Source organism: Dipteris shenzhenensis, chromosome 23 (genome assembly GCF_047967505.1).
Source record: "Dipteris shenzhenensis isolate YYH24624 ecotype China chromosome 23, Dip_SZ_1.0, whole genome shotgun sequence".
NCBI classification, from domain to species: Eukaryota; Viridiplantae; Streptophyta; class Polypodiopsida; order Gleicheniales; family Dipteridaceae; genus Dipteris; species Dipteris shenzhenensis.
Genome location: NC_141618.1, coordinates 52,131,693 through 52,149,778, shown reverse-complemented (window position 1 = coordinate 52,149,778; position 18,086 = coordinate 52,131,693). Strand labels below are relative to the sequence as shown.

General features: G+C 40.7%; 1 protein-coding gene across 1 annotated transcript; it reads right to left on the bottom strand.

Annotated features, from left to right (window-relative positions):
* Nucleotides 1-430: 430 nt before the first annotated feature.
* Nucleotides 431-2,464, bottom strand: LOC147887531 (uncharacterized protein At2g39795, mitochondrial-like). Its single transcript, XM_087394411.1, has 3 exons — nucleotides 2,119-2,464; nucleotides 1,586-1,980; nucleotides 431-1,495 (listed from the first exon to the last, which is right to left on the bottom strand). The coding sequence occupies exons 1-3, from the start codon at nucleotides 2,461-2,463 to the stop codon at nucleotides 1,336-1,338; spliced, it is 900 nt and encodes a 299-aa protein (XP_087250537.1). The 5' UTR covers nucleotide 2,464; the 3' UTR covers nucleotides 431-1,335.
* Nucleotides 2,465-18,086: the final 15,622 nt, after the last annotated feature.

Below are 18,086 nucleotides of genomic sequence, written 5' to 3'. Positions count from 1 at the left end.
CCCCACATCATACACATCTGCCTCTATATGCAGGCTTTTATTGTGCTGAGACAGGAATGCTTCAATGCTTCTTAGTACTAGCATCATCAGCTCCTCACTAGTTCTGTAAAACATGCCCACCCTTTTCAGATCCATGTTGGCATTCAGTTGCCTTCAATGAGCCTTTCACACAATTGGATTGCAAGCTCTTAAACAGGACAGTCACAATAGGCAATAACACCTATGGATCATAGATATATTCAACATTATTCACACCATCGGTATAAACAGCATGATTTTACCAAAATAAGCCAAAAAGATGTAGCAGTGGACTATATAAAATGTGCCAAAAGGAGACCCAAAAAATTAGCAGATGACTAATTGAGAAAGAATGAGTCCACTTTCACGTGTCTCAGATTGTATGATTTCAGCAGTCAACAAAATAACAAAAGACCAGTTCATGTTCACACATCCCACATACTTAGCGCACACGACACTCCCCATACAAAACATTCCCACATACTTCCCTGTGCAATTGAAAAGAGACCACAGGCAAGAAGAGTACTTCCAAGCCGCTTACTGGCACAGCTGATTCTAAAACAAATATTGTGTGGCATGTTCAATACCTTTATCATCCAGGTATAGCTGTGAATCGCAGAGTGCAACTATAATTGCCATGTATATGAGAAGGGATATCATTCAAAAATGGCATATCATATGAAGTCCTTATGGCGAGGAAGACCCTTTCACCATAAAATGAAATTGCTCCAGTGCTATTTACTCTCTCTCAGCTTGGCTTTACCAAACCAGATTTCAAAGAATAAAGTAGCTCCAATGCAGTCACAATGAAGCCAACGTCCACTCTCCCTCTTGTGAGGACAAAATAGTAAAACAAAACAAACTCCTTATCAATCTCTAGCTACAATCGATAGTTATCGAGATTTAATAAAGCAGGTCCTGCTCGTGATGAAACTGAACGTGTGGATTAAGGCTGCAGATTTTGGAGGCGATTACTTTGCCTTCCACGTTGGAAAGTCCATCATCCAACCAAGATGGGCTCAATGACGTCCCGCTAAAGCTTGTGTCTATTACAACAAGAATAATCCTCCAAAGTGCCACTCAATAAACTCCCTGAAAATTTTGGGAAGGAATCCAAAACTGAACTACTGATATAAATTAGCTTCTGAACCTCATCAACAACATCTCCTCTCGTTGCACTGGAATACTAGATCACTTATTTTAGCTAAGTTCATGTGCCAAATAAATTAGTTTGGAGCAAGAATCTAAAAACTCTCAGGGAGAATATCCTCCCGATTCCAACCTAACAAAACTTGATTTCGTTGGAGGCTCTGACTTTTAGGATGAGAAAAAGGTCTCCACGTTATGCAACCATCGCATGTATTCACGATGCTCCTTTACGGACATGTACTCCATCACGTAACCAGCGATTCTTGGGCTAAGGCCCCTAGCTTTTAGAAGATCATGAAAGGCTCGTTGCAGGTTTTCATCAAGGTCCCTGAAACAGAAAAGCACAAAATACAATTTGAGGCACTAAGTAAAAAGTTCGGTTCAGTTGCCACAAAACACACCAGATGCAATTACTTACTCAAAGTTTGGGCCCTCATAAGGCTGCGCTTTCTTGTCCGAGTCATCCTTTGAAGTGTCGGTCAGGTATGAGATTCCCTCGATCGTTATATCGCTAGAGCCCCGGTAAAAGGCGCATTCTATCTCCAAAACAGGCGTCTCTGCCCCTTTGGTGATATTCACAGTCATACGCAGGCACTCAACAGGTTTACCTTGGTCAGCTACAGTTGAAGAGTCATCTTCATTTTGCTCTTCTTCTTCTTCTTCTTCTTCTTCTTCGTCCTCTGGGTACTGACTTTCAACTAAGCAAGTCACTGCGATTTGTTCATTCCCAAATGTTCTGCTGAGTATAACTTCTTCGGTCCCTGGCTTATCGGCCAACTCGAAGGGCGCAGTCGAACCTTTCAACGATCCTTGCTGTGGACAAGGATTCCAAAACAAGAATAATTCTTTACAACCCTAGACTTCTTCCAGGAACGTGGGCAACACATTTGGAAAGAACATTGGATGCGCCAATCCAGCATCCACAATAACGAATTGAGATGACGGACTGACCTTACTGGCTTCCTGGTGAAGTTCGTGCTCGATCTCGGATTTCAAAACCTCGACGAGGTAGGTATCGGCGGAGCTACGGGTGGCAAAAAATCGAGGGGAAAGGGGAGAAGGAAGGGGATGGGGAAGGGGAAGGGGGGAGGGGAAAAGCTGTGAGAAAGGGAGAGGGGAGGAAGAGCGAGCTTGAGCTTGGGAAAGCAGGGAGAGGGCACATCTGCGAAGAAGGAGACGAGTCGACATAGCTACAAGCAAGCAAGAACTCTGCAGAAACTGTAACAAGCGAGCAAAGCAAGTAGACTCCTTCAATCCTTCAAGGTTTCCTTGGGTATAGGGTTTATCGTACTTCATTTAATTTGCCCTAGTTCCACTTGCCCCAACAAGAATCATAAGTTGCATTTCCATACCAATGGAGGGCACTGCCCCGAAAATTCTTAGGACGCCCAATGAAAAAATTCATGTTGCACATGAAGGCCAACAATTCAACAAGTTTTCAAATTTTTGCATATAAATGTATGTCTTTACCCCTATTTCCTTACTTTCGAAGGCCACCGTTAGATTTTGTCCTTCAATATGAAGGTCAAGGCACGCCTTTAAATTTCAAGGCTGGAGGGCACCCTCGAAGTAGCCTGAGAACACGTGGCATATGCCTTGAAATAGAAATAGTTGGGAGGAATCGAAGGAAGAGAAACACATGGAGAAAATGGTGGAGAAGAGAGAGAACAACCACTCACACTATGGCACTTGTAAAAAATGTTTACGAGAAATCCCGAGAGAGGAGGCCTTCACCATACAAGTGCAAGGGCATCAAACCTTTAGAGCCAGTGCACACTAGGCAAAAAATGTGAGGCTTGGGCAGCACCCGCTTTGCACTATCTGATGGCATCGAGGACCCTTGGAATGTGTAGTTTTTGTTCACGCAATTTTTAAAAGGTGTATCATATATCACCGGCTCGTACTTCTTTCAACACACTTCTGGCTCCTCCTGACCTCCTCTGCATAGGTAAATAGTGAAAGACTACCAACAACAACTAGTCCAAACAAAGTGATGCACCAGTGCACCTTGCAAATCGAAGGTGCCACAAATAGTGCCCCGAGGGCGCATAAATGCACTTTGCCCAATTAACTCACATGAATACAAACACAGCACCTCTAGCCACACGCAACAAAGGATGCATGTGCGCTCAACCTTACACATGAAGTCCAGACAGAAGCAGCTTTTCCCCGCTACGACAAGGAACTAGAAATGCAATATCCGCTCATTGCACGGGTTGCTCACGCTGTTGTCCAAGCCCAAAGTTGCAATCGAATGGAGGGTTGGCAGTTCTATTTCGGACAATTGTGAAACCCACCTAAATAAATGGGATGGGCACATTGTTGTGGGCAAACCCTTTACACACACACCGCCTTGCTTAAAAGCCTATGTGTGTAAAGGGATGGCCGCCAAGAAGCTTAGCATTGTTGGAGGCCTTGAAACAGCTTGTGATTGCCTAGTTTACCATGTGCCCATCATTGGGTGCACAAGCAAAGCTTCTCCACAAGCTTGTGGCTAAGGTTTCCTCAGTCCAATCACTTCATTCAATTTGCCCTAGTTTCATATGCATCACTTCAAGACAAGGGCAGACAAGTGCTTCATACAAGAGCGCAAAGCTGTTGCGGTGGTGGGATCCGATTTGATGTGCAAAAAGTACCCACCCATCCTCTCTACTTATTTTTTTCTGAACATCAAAACATCGCCATATTGATCCAACCATCCTTGTTGAACCTGTTGCAGCTTGTGTGTGAAAAAGAGCAACACCCAAATCCATTCCCAGTTAGAACATCCATCCACTTGTGTGTGAATTCTCCCTAATAAGACATGAGGTCAGAGTGAAAGGCCTATTTTCTTCTTCTTCTTTTGTTTATCAGCACTGTCTCTTTAGAGAGTGCTACAATGGAGAATTGGATTCATTTCCACGTGTGATGTTTTGAAAAAGTTAATCAACTTGTGCGCTTTTACTTTCAAGGCTAAAATTGCCTTTTAATAGCCCAGTGCACTTAAAAAATCACGCTTGCATCCAAAAGCACACACTTTACCAACCACCATACCTGAATTTCTCAAATAGACACTCACTTGGCTTGCAAGAAAATAAGCAAGCAGGCTAGTTGCAAGCTTCTAGCTACAATACTCCAAGGTGAACATGACAATGGTGAGAATTTGCCCTAGCCTCATTTGCATCAATTGAAGACATGAGGTGAGAGTGGAAGGCATGTTTTCTTCTGCTTTGTATGGGGAGATGGTTGGTATTTTGGGTTCAAATGTGTAGTTGATCAAGCTTGCTAAGGGACTATGGGGAGAGATGGCTGGTATTTTGGGTCCAAAGGGCCTTATTGGTTTTCATGTGTAACTGGTCAAGATAAACTTGTTGAGGAGGTCATTAGTGTCTTAGATGCATCAAACTATTGAGTTAGCTTAGTCTTCTTGCTATCCAACTACTCTTCCTTTCATTAAAAGCAAGTCTATAGTGGTTTTGCCACCTTGTTAGATGCCTTTAAACTATTGAGTTTAGCTTAGTCTTCTTACTATCCAACTACTCTTCCTTTCATTAAAAGCAAGTCTATAGTGGTTTTGCCACCTTGTTTTGTTCCAACATTCTTAAATAGCCAGTAAATTGCATCATTATAATCCCCAAGAGGGCACCCACGTGCATAGGTGTTCAAACTTTGGAACTATAATCGCAAACCGACTCTTTCGAGGTGCACCCACCTACCAATTGCAAACGTGCGTTTCACCATCTTGTTCCAATGTTGAACAACTGGCACACCATTTGTTCTAGCCATGAATAGAGGGCACAAACACTCTTGTCCACTCAATCACTCCCTCAATCCACCTACTATACGCTTCGTGGGTTGAATATGAGAATGCCATTACCACCTACAACATGTCAGCCTCTCCTAGTTTCTTCTAAGCTCTATGCTCTTTGCTCATCTCAAAAGTAGCCTACCCACATTTGATGTGGGATCCCACCTCCTCATCGTGTCAACACACATGCCACCTCCACTATAATCAAATGGAGGTGTTATCACTAGCTACAAAGGTCAAAACTCTCCTCCCTCTAGCCACCGCCTCTATCGCTCCTCTTCCCAAGTTGACATCCTTCCCTCTCACCTATTGCACCTCCATTGTTATGTTCAACAATTGCATCCCCATATTCAATTACCTCTCCTTTCTCATCACTACCTCTTCATCTCTACTCCTTTGCTCCTCCATTGCCTTCTGCTCATTCTCTTCTTTGCAATGATCTTTTGCTTCCCTTGTCTACTCTTCAAGTCAATGTCTTTCCTTATCCTCTTTCGGTCACCCTCTCTCTCTCTCTCTCTCTCTCTCTCTCTCTCTCTCTCTCTCTCTCTCTCTCTCTCCCCAACTACTCTCCTCTCATGGTTGCCCAACCTATTCTTCTTTTCCCTCCTTTCATCAACCTCTCTATTGGATTTTTCTAACCAATCCCTTAGCCTATCTCCTTTCATCAGCCTCACTATTGGATGTTTCTAACCTCTGACTCAACCTAGCTCTCTCCTTCTACCCAACCACTGGCCTTCTATGTTGCCTTGCCCCTTCTTCCTCTGTTGAAACCGTCGTCACCTCCTTGTTTCAAATTGTGCCATGCGCACATCAAGGCCCCCATCATACTTTAGAGAAATAAGGGAAAACGCAATACAATAGGTCGTCTTGTAGCTACAAGCTGATTGTATTGATATAGGACTACTTGGATTGATACAATTACATTTGTGTAATTAAATTGTCTCTCTAACTTCTACTCGTATTCCACTTCAGTGTACTATCACTCTGTCTCCATACGGTTTGCTCACGCAACACAAACCCGACTGTTAGTATGAATCCATTTTTGCATCTTGAGTGGATTAGTGTTACGTCAGCCACCATAATCTTGGAGCTATGCGGCATGATTATGGTGAGGCGGGAAACCAAGAGGGCTTGACACTGCAACGGTGGACATAAATCATTGTGGCTAGGCATAAGTGGGGCCTAGGATGCCAAGAAGAGGAAAGACCAAGGTTCCTTAGAAGGAAACTTGGCATCTTAGAGCTCCACATGGCATGCGGTGGGCTTGGAGGGACAGTTCTAGAGAGAACTCCGAGGTGGAAAGAGAAAGAGGAGAGTGAAACATGAGTGGGACGTCTCTCTCTCGGATGGAAGAGGTTTGTTCTCTCTGTGGACTCATGGCTGGGTGGATTATCAAGAAGAGCCCTCTATGTTGTTGGGGTGTAACATTGGTATTAGAGCAGGAGAGATCATTCCGTTGCATAAATTTGTCACAGCGAGCTGACATAATCAAAATGCACACTCCAAGCAAAGATCACAAAACGATTAGTCATGCAGAATATATAGAGAAGAAGAAAAGATCATCTACAGGAAGGTAGAGACGCACATTTCCTTCAAGCTATTCCCGCCTTAGCCTTGCCATAGCCATCTTTACTTCCCGGTGGGAGCTGCATCCACTCAAAGTCGTTCATGAAGTTCATTAGCCACCCTATTGACCAGCACTCATCGAAGCATTGCCCAAAACCTACGCCATAGAAGAACATGACTGGCCGTTTCGTGTAAGAGAATGGAGCTTCGACACTTCAAATTGATCAATTGGCCGAGAAGATGACTGGCCGTTTCGTGTATGAGAGTCTAGCTATTTGGCAGAAGGAGGAATCTACTCTAATCTATTTTTGCATGCCCAAAGAATTGCCTCTTTGTGTGAATGTTTAGGAGAGCTTTCTCTTTGATGATGCACATTATCATCGGCTATGGATTGTGAAAATCACTAGCATATAGCAATCAAGGTGGTGAAAGAACCATTACCTATGAAGCAAGACCATGGTTTGACTGTGCACCACTTGAGGTTGTGAGCAAGAGGAACTCTAGATAAGAAGCCATAACACCTCGACATCACTTGTTAGGCGAGTGCATCAAAAAATCATACAAGATAAAACTCATAAGTCGACTACGCGATGGGAAGAGCCGCGATACAGAGCTTCAAAACCAACAATAGTCTGCTGAACAAATCCATTGGTAGAGCCACATCATCAAAGGTCTATAAACCTTAAGAAAAAAAAGCCACATCACCATAGTCCTTAAGACCCCTCTAAAGCTTATTTCTTTTTAAAGGTTCAAAAGCCTCTTATCCTCTTCCTCTCCAAATTACCTTGATCTTTTTTAGCTTTGCCAAATTCAAAAGTTCGAGGAGTTCAAGACCTGGTGGCTTAGTAAAGAGCGCACGAGGAGACTTGCATTTATTAGATCAGTGTGGAAGAGCAAAATCGAATGGCGAGATCGCAAATTAAAGAGTGCAAAGATTCCAAAGACAAATTGAAAGTCTTGAACAAATCCTAGGGAAGTGGCCATCATTTTTTTCTCTCAATAAAGACTTTGTCTTTATAATATCTAGAAAATTCTCATTAAAAGGATGAGTTCAAAAAGAGAGGAGACAATCAGGGAGACAAAGGAAAGGGCTACAAAAGGAAAAATGATTATACAAGAGGAGGAAGTACATAATGAAATTCAAGAGGATAATATGGAAATAGAGGACATTGATTACGGTGATCATGGAATTCTGTATACAGCATTCACTAAACTAGAATCTCGAGCACTGAATATAGAAAACAAGTTAGAGATAATTAATGATAGATTAAAAACTCTCACTAAAGACATATCTAAACTATCCGATTCTCAATCAGTAACTCCTATGGCACAATCACTAACTCCTCCTGGGCAAATTGAGAGGCTCACCTCTTGACTTAAAGAAACTTCTAAAATACTTAAGGACTTAAAACCACCAATTTTCAATGGGGAAGAAAAAGAACATAACAAGGATGCAATAAATACATTCTTACAAAAATGGCAAGACTTCCATGGACTCAGGAATAACCCTCTTGAAAATCAAGTCATGGAAGCGAGTCTTTTCCTAATAAGGCCTTTAAATGGTGGATGAGCCTCATAGAAAATGATAGGATCCCTAGGTATTGGGCTGAATTTGAACAAGCCTTTTTTAAAGAGTTTTTATCGAAAAATGAGCTGGAAAGAGTGAAGGCTTGGGACAATTGTACTATGGGTAAAAACACTTTAGTCCAATACATAGCAAACTATAGGGAGGCAGTCCTTAAGCTTAAAGGAATTGATGAATTCCAGAAGATAAGGGGTCTTGTGAGAGGTCTCAACAACACATAACATTGAGGTGAGAAGAAATTCTCCCAAAACCTTTGAAGAAGCAATTCAGTAAGCCCAAATATACGATGATATGATGGGGAAATTCAAAGCTAGAACTTCAGAACTAACAACTTTTGTTCCTAAGCTCTACAAATTTTCCCAATTTGAAAAGAAAGGGGTACTTCAAGAGGGAGGTTTCTCAGGCATCACCTAAGAAACCTCAAACACAAAATTATCCTCTCTTGAAGAAAGAGGATTATGAAAGGGCCAAGCATGAAAATTTTTGCTTCAAATGTTTGGGCAAAGACCATGCTACTTGGAAATGCCCTAAAAATAAACAAGCAGAAGCTAAAGCCCAAATAAACCTCCACAAAAACAAGTACAGGCAGTGCAGGTGTTGCCGCTTAATGGTATTGATAAGTACATTGAGGTAGAGATTTATCATGAGGATAGCATATGGACAGCACCCATAGGTAATGTATATCATCAACAATGTGTCAACCCACCTTTGGTCCTCATGATTTTATGAGGATGCATGGAAAAATAAAGGGGCGAAGGGTAAGAATTATGGTCGATGATAGTGCAACACATAATTTCTTAAACTATTAGCTAGTTAAGAAATTGAAGTTGCCAGAGAGTCCAAGTTCCCATAAGTATGTGGTCTCTCTAGCAAAGGGCGGTGATAAAAAGTTTTGGGAAACCATGATTCATGGTGTAGCGGTGGAATTCCAAGGTTATCAAGATGCCTTGGATTTCCAAATTATGCATCTCGATCGAATTGATGTTGTGCTTGGTTGAGAGTGTTTGTATAGTCTTGGACATAGCTTGCAGCAAAGTTATCTAAATAACTCCATTATGTTTGAAAAATATGGTAGAGTCTTCCAGATTTAGGGAGAATATGATGTGCCCAACTCTCCTCTTATTTGTTCGATGGAATTGGAATAACTTTGACAACAACAACAATGCAAGGTATATCTCTTTTATTGGTGATTTTATTTCTGCTATATTTGAAAAGAATAAATTTTCTCTTGATTTGATAAAAAAGTATGAATCTTTGTTTAAAAATTTAATGGTTGAATTTCAACATGTTTTTCCTAGTGACTTGCCTAATGGTTTACCTCTTGAGCGAGATGTACATCATAAAATAGACATAATTCCTAGATCCACCCCTATTTGTAAACTGCCCTATAGACTTAGTCAAATGGAGGAACGTGAGGTCAAAAGACAAATAGTTGAATGCCTTAGAAAGGTCCAAATTCAATCGAGTAACTCACCATGGTCATCGCTAGTTTTACTGGTAAAGAAAAAAGATGGCACTATGCATTTATGCATAGATTATAGAGTCTTAAATAAAATGACAATAAAGAATACGTATCCTTTGCCCTGCATTGATTAGATCTTTGATCAATTGCAAGGGGCAAAGTATTTTACTAAAATGGACTTAAGATCAAGATATCACCAAGTGCGAATTAGAGAAGAGGATGTCCCTAAGACATCATTTTGTACTAGGTATGGGCATCATTGATTCAAAGTAATGCCATTTGGTTTAATTAAGGCTCTAGCAAACTTTTATGACACTTATGAATAGTATCTTGAGACCATATCTAGAAAAATTCGTTGTAGTATTTTTAGATGATATCCTAATCTATAGTAAACAAGAAAAAAGCACCTGAAACATTTGAGAAAGTCTTCCAATTTCTTAGAGATAGTTCTCTTTTAGCAGAAGAATACAAATGTGAATTCTTTGCAAAAGAAGTGAAGTACTTGGGAAATATTATATCCCAAGAAGGGATTCGCATGGATCCCCATAAGATTAGGGTAATATTGGAATGGCCACATCTTACAAAGCTATAAGAATTGTAGACATTCTTCGGCTTGTTTGGATTTTATAGTAGATTCATCCAAGATTACACTAAGATTTCTATTCCGATGATGGACTAGCTTAAGGGGAACGGAAGTACCTTCATATGGGGTGAACCTCGAAAGAATAGTTTTGAGAAATTAAAAGTGGCTATAGTGTCTACTCATGTCTTAAAGGTAGTGGATTTGAATGAAACATTCGTGGTTGAAATAGATGCCAGTCATTTTGCTCTGTTAGGGTGGTACTACTACAAAAGGGTCGGCCAGTGGCTTTTGAAAGCAAAAAGTTAGGCTCTGTGCTCAACGGAATTACTCGGCATAAGAGAAGGAACTATATGGTATAGTCTATGCTTTGAAGAAATGGAGGCACTATTTGTATGATCAAGAAAGCATTAAGTGGATTTGCAATCATCCAGAACTTAAAGGTAGGAAAGCTAGATGGGCTGAAATAATTCAAGAGTTTGATATCCAATTGACATATTAGAAGGGAAAGTTCAATGTGGTGGTAGACTCCCTAAGCCGAATGTCAATTGTTAATGAATTGAGTTTTACTAAATTTCAAAATGATTTCCTAGAGTCCTTAAAATGAAAATATGAGTTTGATCCTCACTTTTCTAAAATATGGAAAGCAATTAAAAATAGGGATCCAACTAATCGAGGAGCTTTCATTGAGGAGTCACATGGAAATGGTGACACACCATAGGTTGTGATGATAAGGGAATCAAATTAAAAAAATATACGTAGGTGCCAAATCCTTTTCGAGTGTCATGATAGTTCGAGTGCTGGACACCCAGAATTTAGAAGACGTACACACTTCTGAAGAGAGAAATTTTCTTGCCTAGAATAGATTAAGGATGTCCAAGATTATGTACTGAAGTGCCAAAAATGCCAAGTCAATAAGGTTGAATGCTTTAATATAGGCGGTCTCCTACACCCATTGGAGATTCCATCTAGCAAATGGGAAAGCATCTCCATGGATTTTATTGTTGGTTTACCTAGGGTATTGAGGGGGCACGCCTCTTTGTGGTGGGTAATTGTCGCTCATTTTATTCCAACCAATGAAGAGGTTGAAACTCTAGAAGTGGCTAGGCTATTTGTGAAGCATATTTCTAAATTGTATGGGCTACTCACCGGTATCATTAGTGATGAAGATAGCAAATTTAATAGCCATTTTTGGAGGGCTGTGTTTATGAGGTTGGAAACTTCTTTGGACATGAGCACTGCAGATCATCCATAGAGTGATGGTCAAACTGAAAGGGTCAATCAGGTCATTGAGGATATGCTTTGAGCATATGTAAGTAAACGGCAAACTAATTAGAAACAATATTTGCCCATATTAGAATATGCATATAACAGTGCCAAGCATTCCTGGGGGGACAATGTAAAAACCCCATATAGCATGTGCAATCTAGGGGGATTAAAAAAACCCCCTACTTATGGATTTTAATAACCTAAGTACACCCCTTCTGTAAATTTTGAGATGATTAAAGTATCCCTTATGTAAGGAAATTTTCACTTTTTGAATTAAAAAACCCCTTGTGTATGTATTATTTTTGTAACTCCATCAAAATATTAAACCCTTTTGTTGATCGCACGTGCTATCTTACATATTTCTTAGTGTCCCCCCAGGGAAGCATTCAGCTATAGGTTTTAGTCCATTCATGATAATGTAGGATTTCAATGTAGAGCCCCAATTTAGTGGGACTCGAAAAAGAGAAGGTTCAGGTGGCTGAAGACTTCTCAAGGATATGAATCAAATGTTTAAGTTATCTAAAGATAGCATCAAAAGAGCTCAAGATAGAGCAAGAAGTTATGCAAACCTTGGAGTTTGAAGTAAATGAGAAAGTCTATCTTACGGTACCTAAATCTTCAGAATCTCTAAACAGGTTAATGTCCAAAGTTGTCTCCTAGGTATTGTGGAGCATTCACAATACTTGAGAGAATTGGAGAACTTGCTTACAAATTAGTCTTACCCAAAGGATGTAAAATACATCCAGTTTTTCACATAATTAGGCTAAAAAGACAATTAGAAGGTGAAGATAATCTCATTGGAAATGAAGTCCTAGTTGAACTCATTGAACCTGCTACTTTACCACATGAACCAAATTTTCTAAAAGATAAACAAGAAAAAAGAAGACACACACAATATGACAAGAATTTCTAGTTAAATGGAAAGATGGGCCTAAAGAGAGTTCGACATGGAAAAGGATAAGCAAGCTCTAGAGGTTTTTCAAAAAAAAAATTAAGGAGGTAAACCATTCTTAAGGGGCAGGGAATGTTACATCAGCCATAATCCTGGAGCCATGCACCGTGATTATGGTGAGGATAGAAACCAAGGGCTTAACACTGCAATGGTGGACATAAATTATTGTGTGGCTAGGCATAAGTGGGGCCTAGCATTAGAGAGGGATGCCAAGAAGGGGTAAAGACTAAGGTCCCTTAGAAGGACACTTGGCATCTAGAAGCTCCACATGGCATGCGGTGGGCTTGGAGGGACAGTTCTAGAGAGAACTCCAAGGTGGAAAGAGAGAGAGGAGAGTGAAACACACAAAATCAATCTCTTGTGCATGTCAAAATAGTCTCTCTCTATCTATCTATCTATACATACATACATACATACATACATACATACATACATACATACATACATATATATATATATATATATATATTTGTATTGCACATGTATTGGCCTAAGTGGTCCTTTTCATATTCCACCAAGATGCACTTTAAAAGTGACCTTAGCTCGATGGAAGTTGAGAGGCTAAGATTGATTTTAAAACCATTCTTAGCTTCTCATGCTTGATGGAATTTGAGAGGCTAAGATTGATTTGAACATCATTCTTAGCCTCTCATGCTTGATGGAGGATGAGAGGATAAACCTGAGATCCTTTCATGTGCATAGTAGAGCATGAGAGGCTAAGATCGGTCTTAAAATTGATCTTGGCCTCTCATCTTTAGTACTTTTCCACCGAGCATGAAAGGCTAATATTAGTTTTAAAATGAATCTCTATCATTCATGCTCAGTGGAAGATGAGAGGCTAAGATTGGTTTTAAAATCGATCTTCATCTTTCATGCCTAGTGGAGGATGATAGGTTAAGATTGGTTCTAAAACTAATCTTGGCCTCTAATGCTTGCTACAGGATGAGAGGCTAAGATTCGTTCTAAAACCAATACTCACCTATCATGTCTGATGGAGGATGAGAGGTTAAGATAAGCCTTCAAACCTTGGCTCACTAGAGGATGAAATCTTAATATCATTTTTAAAAGCAAATTTGGCCTTACATGACCGGTGGAGGATGGGAGGTTACGGTCAATTTTAAAATTGATCTAGGGTCAGTGGAGGATGAAAGTTTAAAATCAATCTTGTTCTCTCATCCTCCACCAAGCATGAGAAGATAAGATCGTTTTTAATTGATCTTACCTTATCATGATCAATGGAGGATGAAAGGCTAAGCTAGGTATCTCAGTCTCTCATCCTCCACCAAGCATAAGATTGTAGAATATATACAAACCCATTTAGGGTTAGGGTATCTAAACCTTTCCTTTATATCACTCTATTGGGTTAGTGCTATGCACATATGATCACATGATGTTGAGCATGGTTTCTCAACACCTTCCCTCAAGATCAACATCATGAAGTAGGCCTTCCCTAAAGATGATGATTCTGGGGAATCGAAGAAGGGTTGAGCATTACATTCCATCACACCCCTTTAATGGGAATGTCCTTCCTCTGTGTCAAACCAAGAGCTTGTTGGTGCTTCTTGAAAAGCTCTTTATCGAGTGGTTTGGTAAAGATGTCTGCAACATTCTCTTTGCTATCACAATGCTATAGTGTGATGTCACCGAGTAACACTCTGTCTCTGATGAATTCCTCTCTGACATCAATGTGCTTTTTCCTGGAGTGATATACTAGATTCTTGGCCAATGCTTGAGTCGATTGATTATCACAATATATTGTTGTTGGCTTTGATTCATCAAAGTAGTCTATTTCTGACAATAGTTTTTTGAGCCATATTTCTTCTTTTAAAGTTGAAGACAAAGAAATAGTTGGTTGTTTGTTTGACAACCATCATATATCACCTTGACCAAGGAAAAATACATATCCTTGTGTGGATCTCCTGGTCTCATGATCTCCGGCATAGTCACTGTCATAGTATCCGTGCAACCTTAGATGACTTCCTCTGTATTCTATTCCAAACTGTCTTGTACCTCTGATGTATCTCAAGACTCTTTTGGCTACATTCTAGTGAGATTGTTTTAGATTTGCCACAAACTGTGCAAGTGAACTTACTGCATAACAGATATCTAGCCATGTGATAGTCAGATATATAAGATATCCAATGAGCTGCCACGACAGTACCTGTCATTGACGGTAGGATTTTCTTAATCTTTTGTAAGTCTCAAACTTTGTTCCATGGGAGTGGCTGCAATCTTGCAATCTGCCATATGAAACTTCTTCAAGAGACTATAAACATATTTCAGCTGACTCATAAAGGTGTCTGAATCTCTCTAGGACTCAATACCAAGACAATAGTGCATAAGTCTAAGATCTTTCATGTCGAACTCTGCAAATAAGTCTTGTTATAAGTTTTTTATGAAGCTATTATTACTTCCGGTCACAATCAGATCATCTACATACAAAAGTGCAATAGTAATGTCTTCCCCTTGAACTTTGTAGTAGAGAGTATGATTTGCATTGGACTTTATGTATCCCAGATTAGCAAAATACTTGTCGATTTTGCTGTACCAACTTTTGAGTGGTTGCTTTAAGCCATAGAGACTTTTCTTGAGATGACAAACCTGATTCTCTTTTCTTGGTTCAACATAACCTACTGGTTGTTGGATGTAGAATTCCTCGTCTAGGTAGCCAATGAGAAAAGCATTCTTGACATCAAGCTGGTACTTATTCCATATGCTGTGTCACTAGTGATATCAAGAACTGTATGGAATCCATCTTTGCTACTGGAGCATAAGTCTCATCATAGTCTTAATAGTTCTGCTATGCAAATCCTTTTGCAACTAGTCTGACTTTGTATCTTTCAATGCTTCCATCTGAATTGTACTTCACTTTGTATACCCATTTGTTTGCTATGGCCTTCTTTCCTGGTGGAAGGTCGCATAATTTCCAAGTGTTATTCTTGTACAAAGATTCCATTTCTTCATTCATAGCAGTTTGCCATTCTGGCTTGTCAACTGCATCTTCAAAGTACATTGGCTCTTCTGTAGCTGTGATGGTAGTCATAAGAGCATAGTTGGTGGTTTCCACCTGAATTACTTTGCCTTTTTAATCATATGTCAATCTGACTGGAGGTCTAATTTCCCTAGTAGACCGTTTGAGTTGCTATGGCTCTTCTCGGGGTGTTTCTAGCAATCCTTGATCTTCTTCATTAACCTTTTTTATAGATGAATTGAGGTCTCAAAAGGGCCTCATAAGGAGTGGATTAGGGAATGCTTAGTGGGCTAATGCAAGGGGCTTGGAAGGTCCCAAAGAGGCCTAACCATCCCAACCTAGGTGGGTTAAGCCCACATTTGAGCCCACCTCTCCCCCCATCAATGAGGGGAGAGGGCCACTTTTTGAAATTTGAATTTCAAATTTTGAATCTCCCTCCCTCCCTCTCTCTCTCTCTCCCTCCCTCCCTCTCTCTCCCTCCCCCTCCTCCCTCCCTCCCCCCCTCCCTCCCTCCCTTCTCCTCCCTCTCCCTCTCCCTCTCCCTCCCTCCCCCTCCCTCCTCCTCTCCCCTCCTCTGTCTTGCTCCTCCTCCCTCTCCCCTCCTCCTCCTCCTGGCTCCTCCTCCCTCCTTCCTCTCCCCTCCTTCTACAGCCACCCAGGCTCCCTCTCCTCTGCTCCTCCCTCCTATAGAATCTCTCCCCTCCTCCTCCATTTTGCAGCAGCTCCTTCCCTCCCTTCTACACCTGTCGCCCTACTCTCCTCCTCCTCTTCCTCTTGCCCTCATCTGCTTCTCCTCCTCCCTCTTCCTTGCTACTCTCTCCCTCTCACTGCTCCATCTTTGCCAGCTCTCCCCTACATTTTAGCCTGCATCACTGATACCTCTCTTTGAGTACTCATGGCACCATTCGAGGACATATCCAACAAGTACCATGTGAACCTACAACTGGAGGCAGAATATGCAAGCACACACTATTTGGGATATAGTGGAACTCCTCAAAGTGTGCTCCACATTCTTCGATTGCAAGGGAAGAAGCATCTTGACCTTTGGGTGGATGGAAACTTGTATCTTTTAGAACCTGCCACCCAAAAGAGTTCTCCTTTTCATACAGTGCATGATGTTGTTCGGTTTGTTAGCAAGGGACATGTTGGATTGCTCGGTTATTGCAATCGATTGAACCCTTCTCATGCATTGGCTATGCAAGTAAGCAAGGTGCAGAGAGCCCAAGCAAAAGAACTTGCACATTTGGGAAATATTACTATTGTGGCAATGCATAATAGTATGCAGGATCTCCAATTGCAAAACAAAGAACTCAGTGACAAAGCACATGCACTAGACTTGAAGCGACGTGAATTGGAAGAATCAATCCAGAAGCTCGCTGAAAGCAAACAAGATTTGGAAAGGTCTAAGTTCAATGTGCTGTGGAGAAGGAACGAGAGAAGTTGATAGAACGAGTACAAAAGTTGAAGGGAACACCTTTGGGACTAAAGAAGAGGAAAAGACAATTGCAATCTATAGATGCATTGTCAACCAATAGTGGTGCCCGAAAGAGGAGAATACGGGCTGCAAGGTTACTTCCCCAAATTTTCAATGAAATTTCTTACTCCTAAATATTCGTGGTGTTGCATTGTTTCCACTAAGACTCATTTGTACTCTACTTTAGGAATTTTATGGAGGATGTGATGGGAACAATGGAGATGGTGATAGTGATCCTTCACATGTTCTAAGAAGTTTAATAAAGGCAAGCGATTTCATGAAAGTGTTGAAGGAACCTAGACAAAAAGGGCTACATGAACAAGTTGCTAGAGAGGTAATGAAGGATTTCAAGGGCCTCATGCAAGCAAAGGAGGTGCTTGGAGCTTGTGATGCTGCTGGTGTAAGTCGTGAAGCTTACAACTCTGTTTTTAAAATTTTCAAGTCTTCTATGGAGAAAAAGTATAAGATATCTACAATGCCATTGCCAATACCGTGGTTTGTAAGGCTTGCACGTCAAGAAACAAACCAATGTGCTAGAGAAAAGCTTGGAGGATAGCATTGTGTAAGTGGCACAATGACTTGGAAGAGTAAAAAGAAATCTGGCATCCAAACGTTTGAGATGAATGCTTTCAATAATGCTCGGGGGGGTCACTCATCATATGTAACCCTATCACGTGAGTTCAACAGAAGGATATTTTTTATTCCTAAAATTTACAGAAATAAATATACATAAGGGACTATTTAAAATAGTTTTGAAAAAAATTTACAGATTTGTATAGAAAAGGGGTACATTTTATTAATGAAAAAATTTACAGATAAGGGATTTTAAATATAGGCTTTGAATGCTCGTGATATAGAGGGTTTATACATAGTGACCCCCCCGAGCAATAATGTTTACGTGGATGTAGAGAATTTGTAGAGAGCCATGGTCAAATTCTATGGGATGAGAGAAGAAGGTAAGGGAAATTCCCTCTTCGCATTCAACTTTATTTCTTCTCATTTCTATATCTTTACTGTATTTCTCTTTCACTGTACAGATGGCAAGCTAGTATTTGTTATAAAAATGGATGAAGCTCAGTTGGGTAAAAGAGCACAAGCTAGAGAGGGTGAGCATTTGTATTATGAACGACACCTTGCATTTTGCTCAAGGGGCCTTGCATTTTGCTCAAGGGGATGAGGAAGTTGAGCAAGGTTTCTCAGTCCAATCTGAGGACATATGGTGGCTTGCAGCCATTGAGAACCCAAAGGAGTGCCACGAGACATTGAAGTGGGT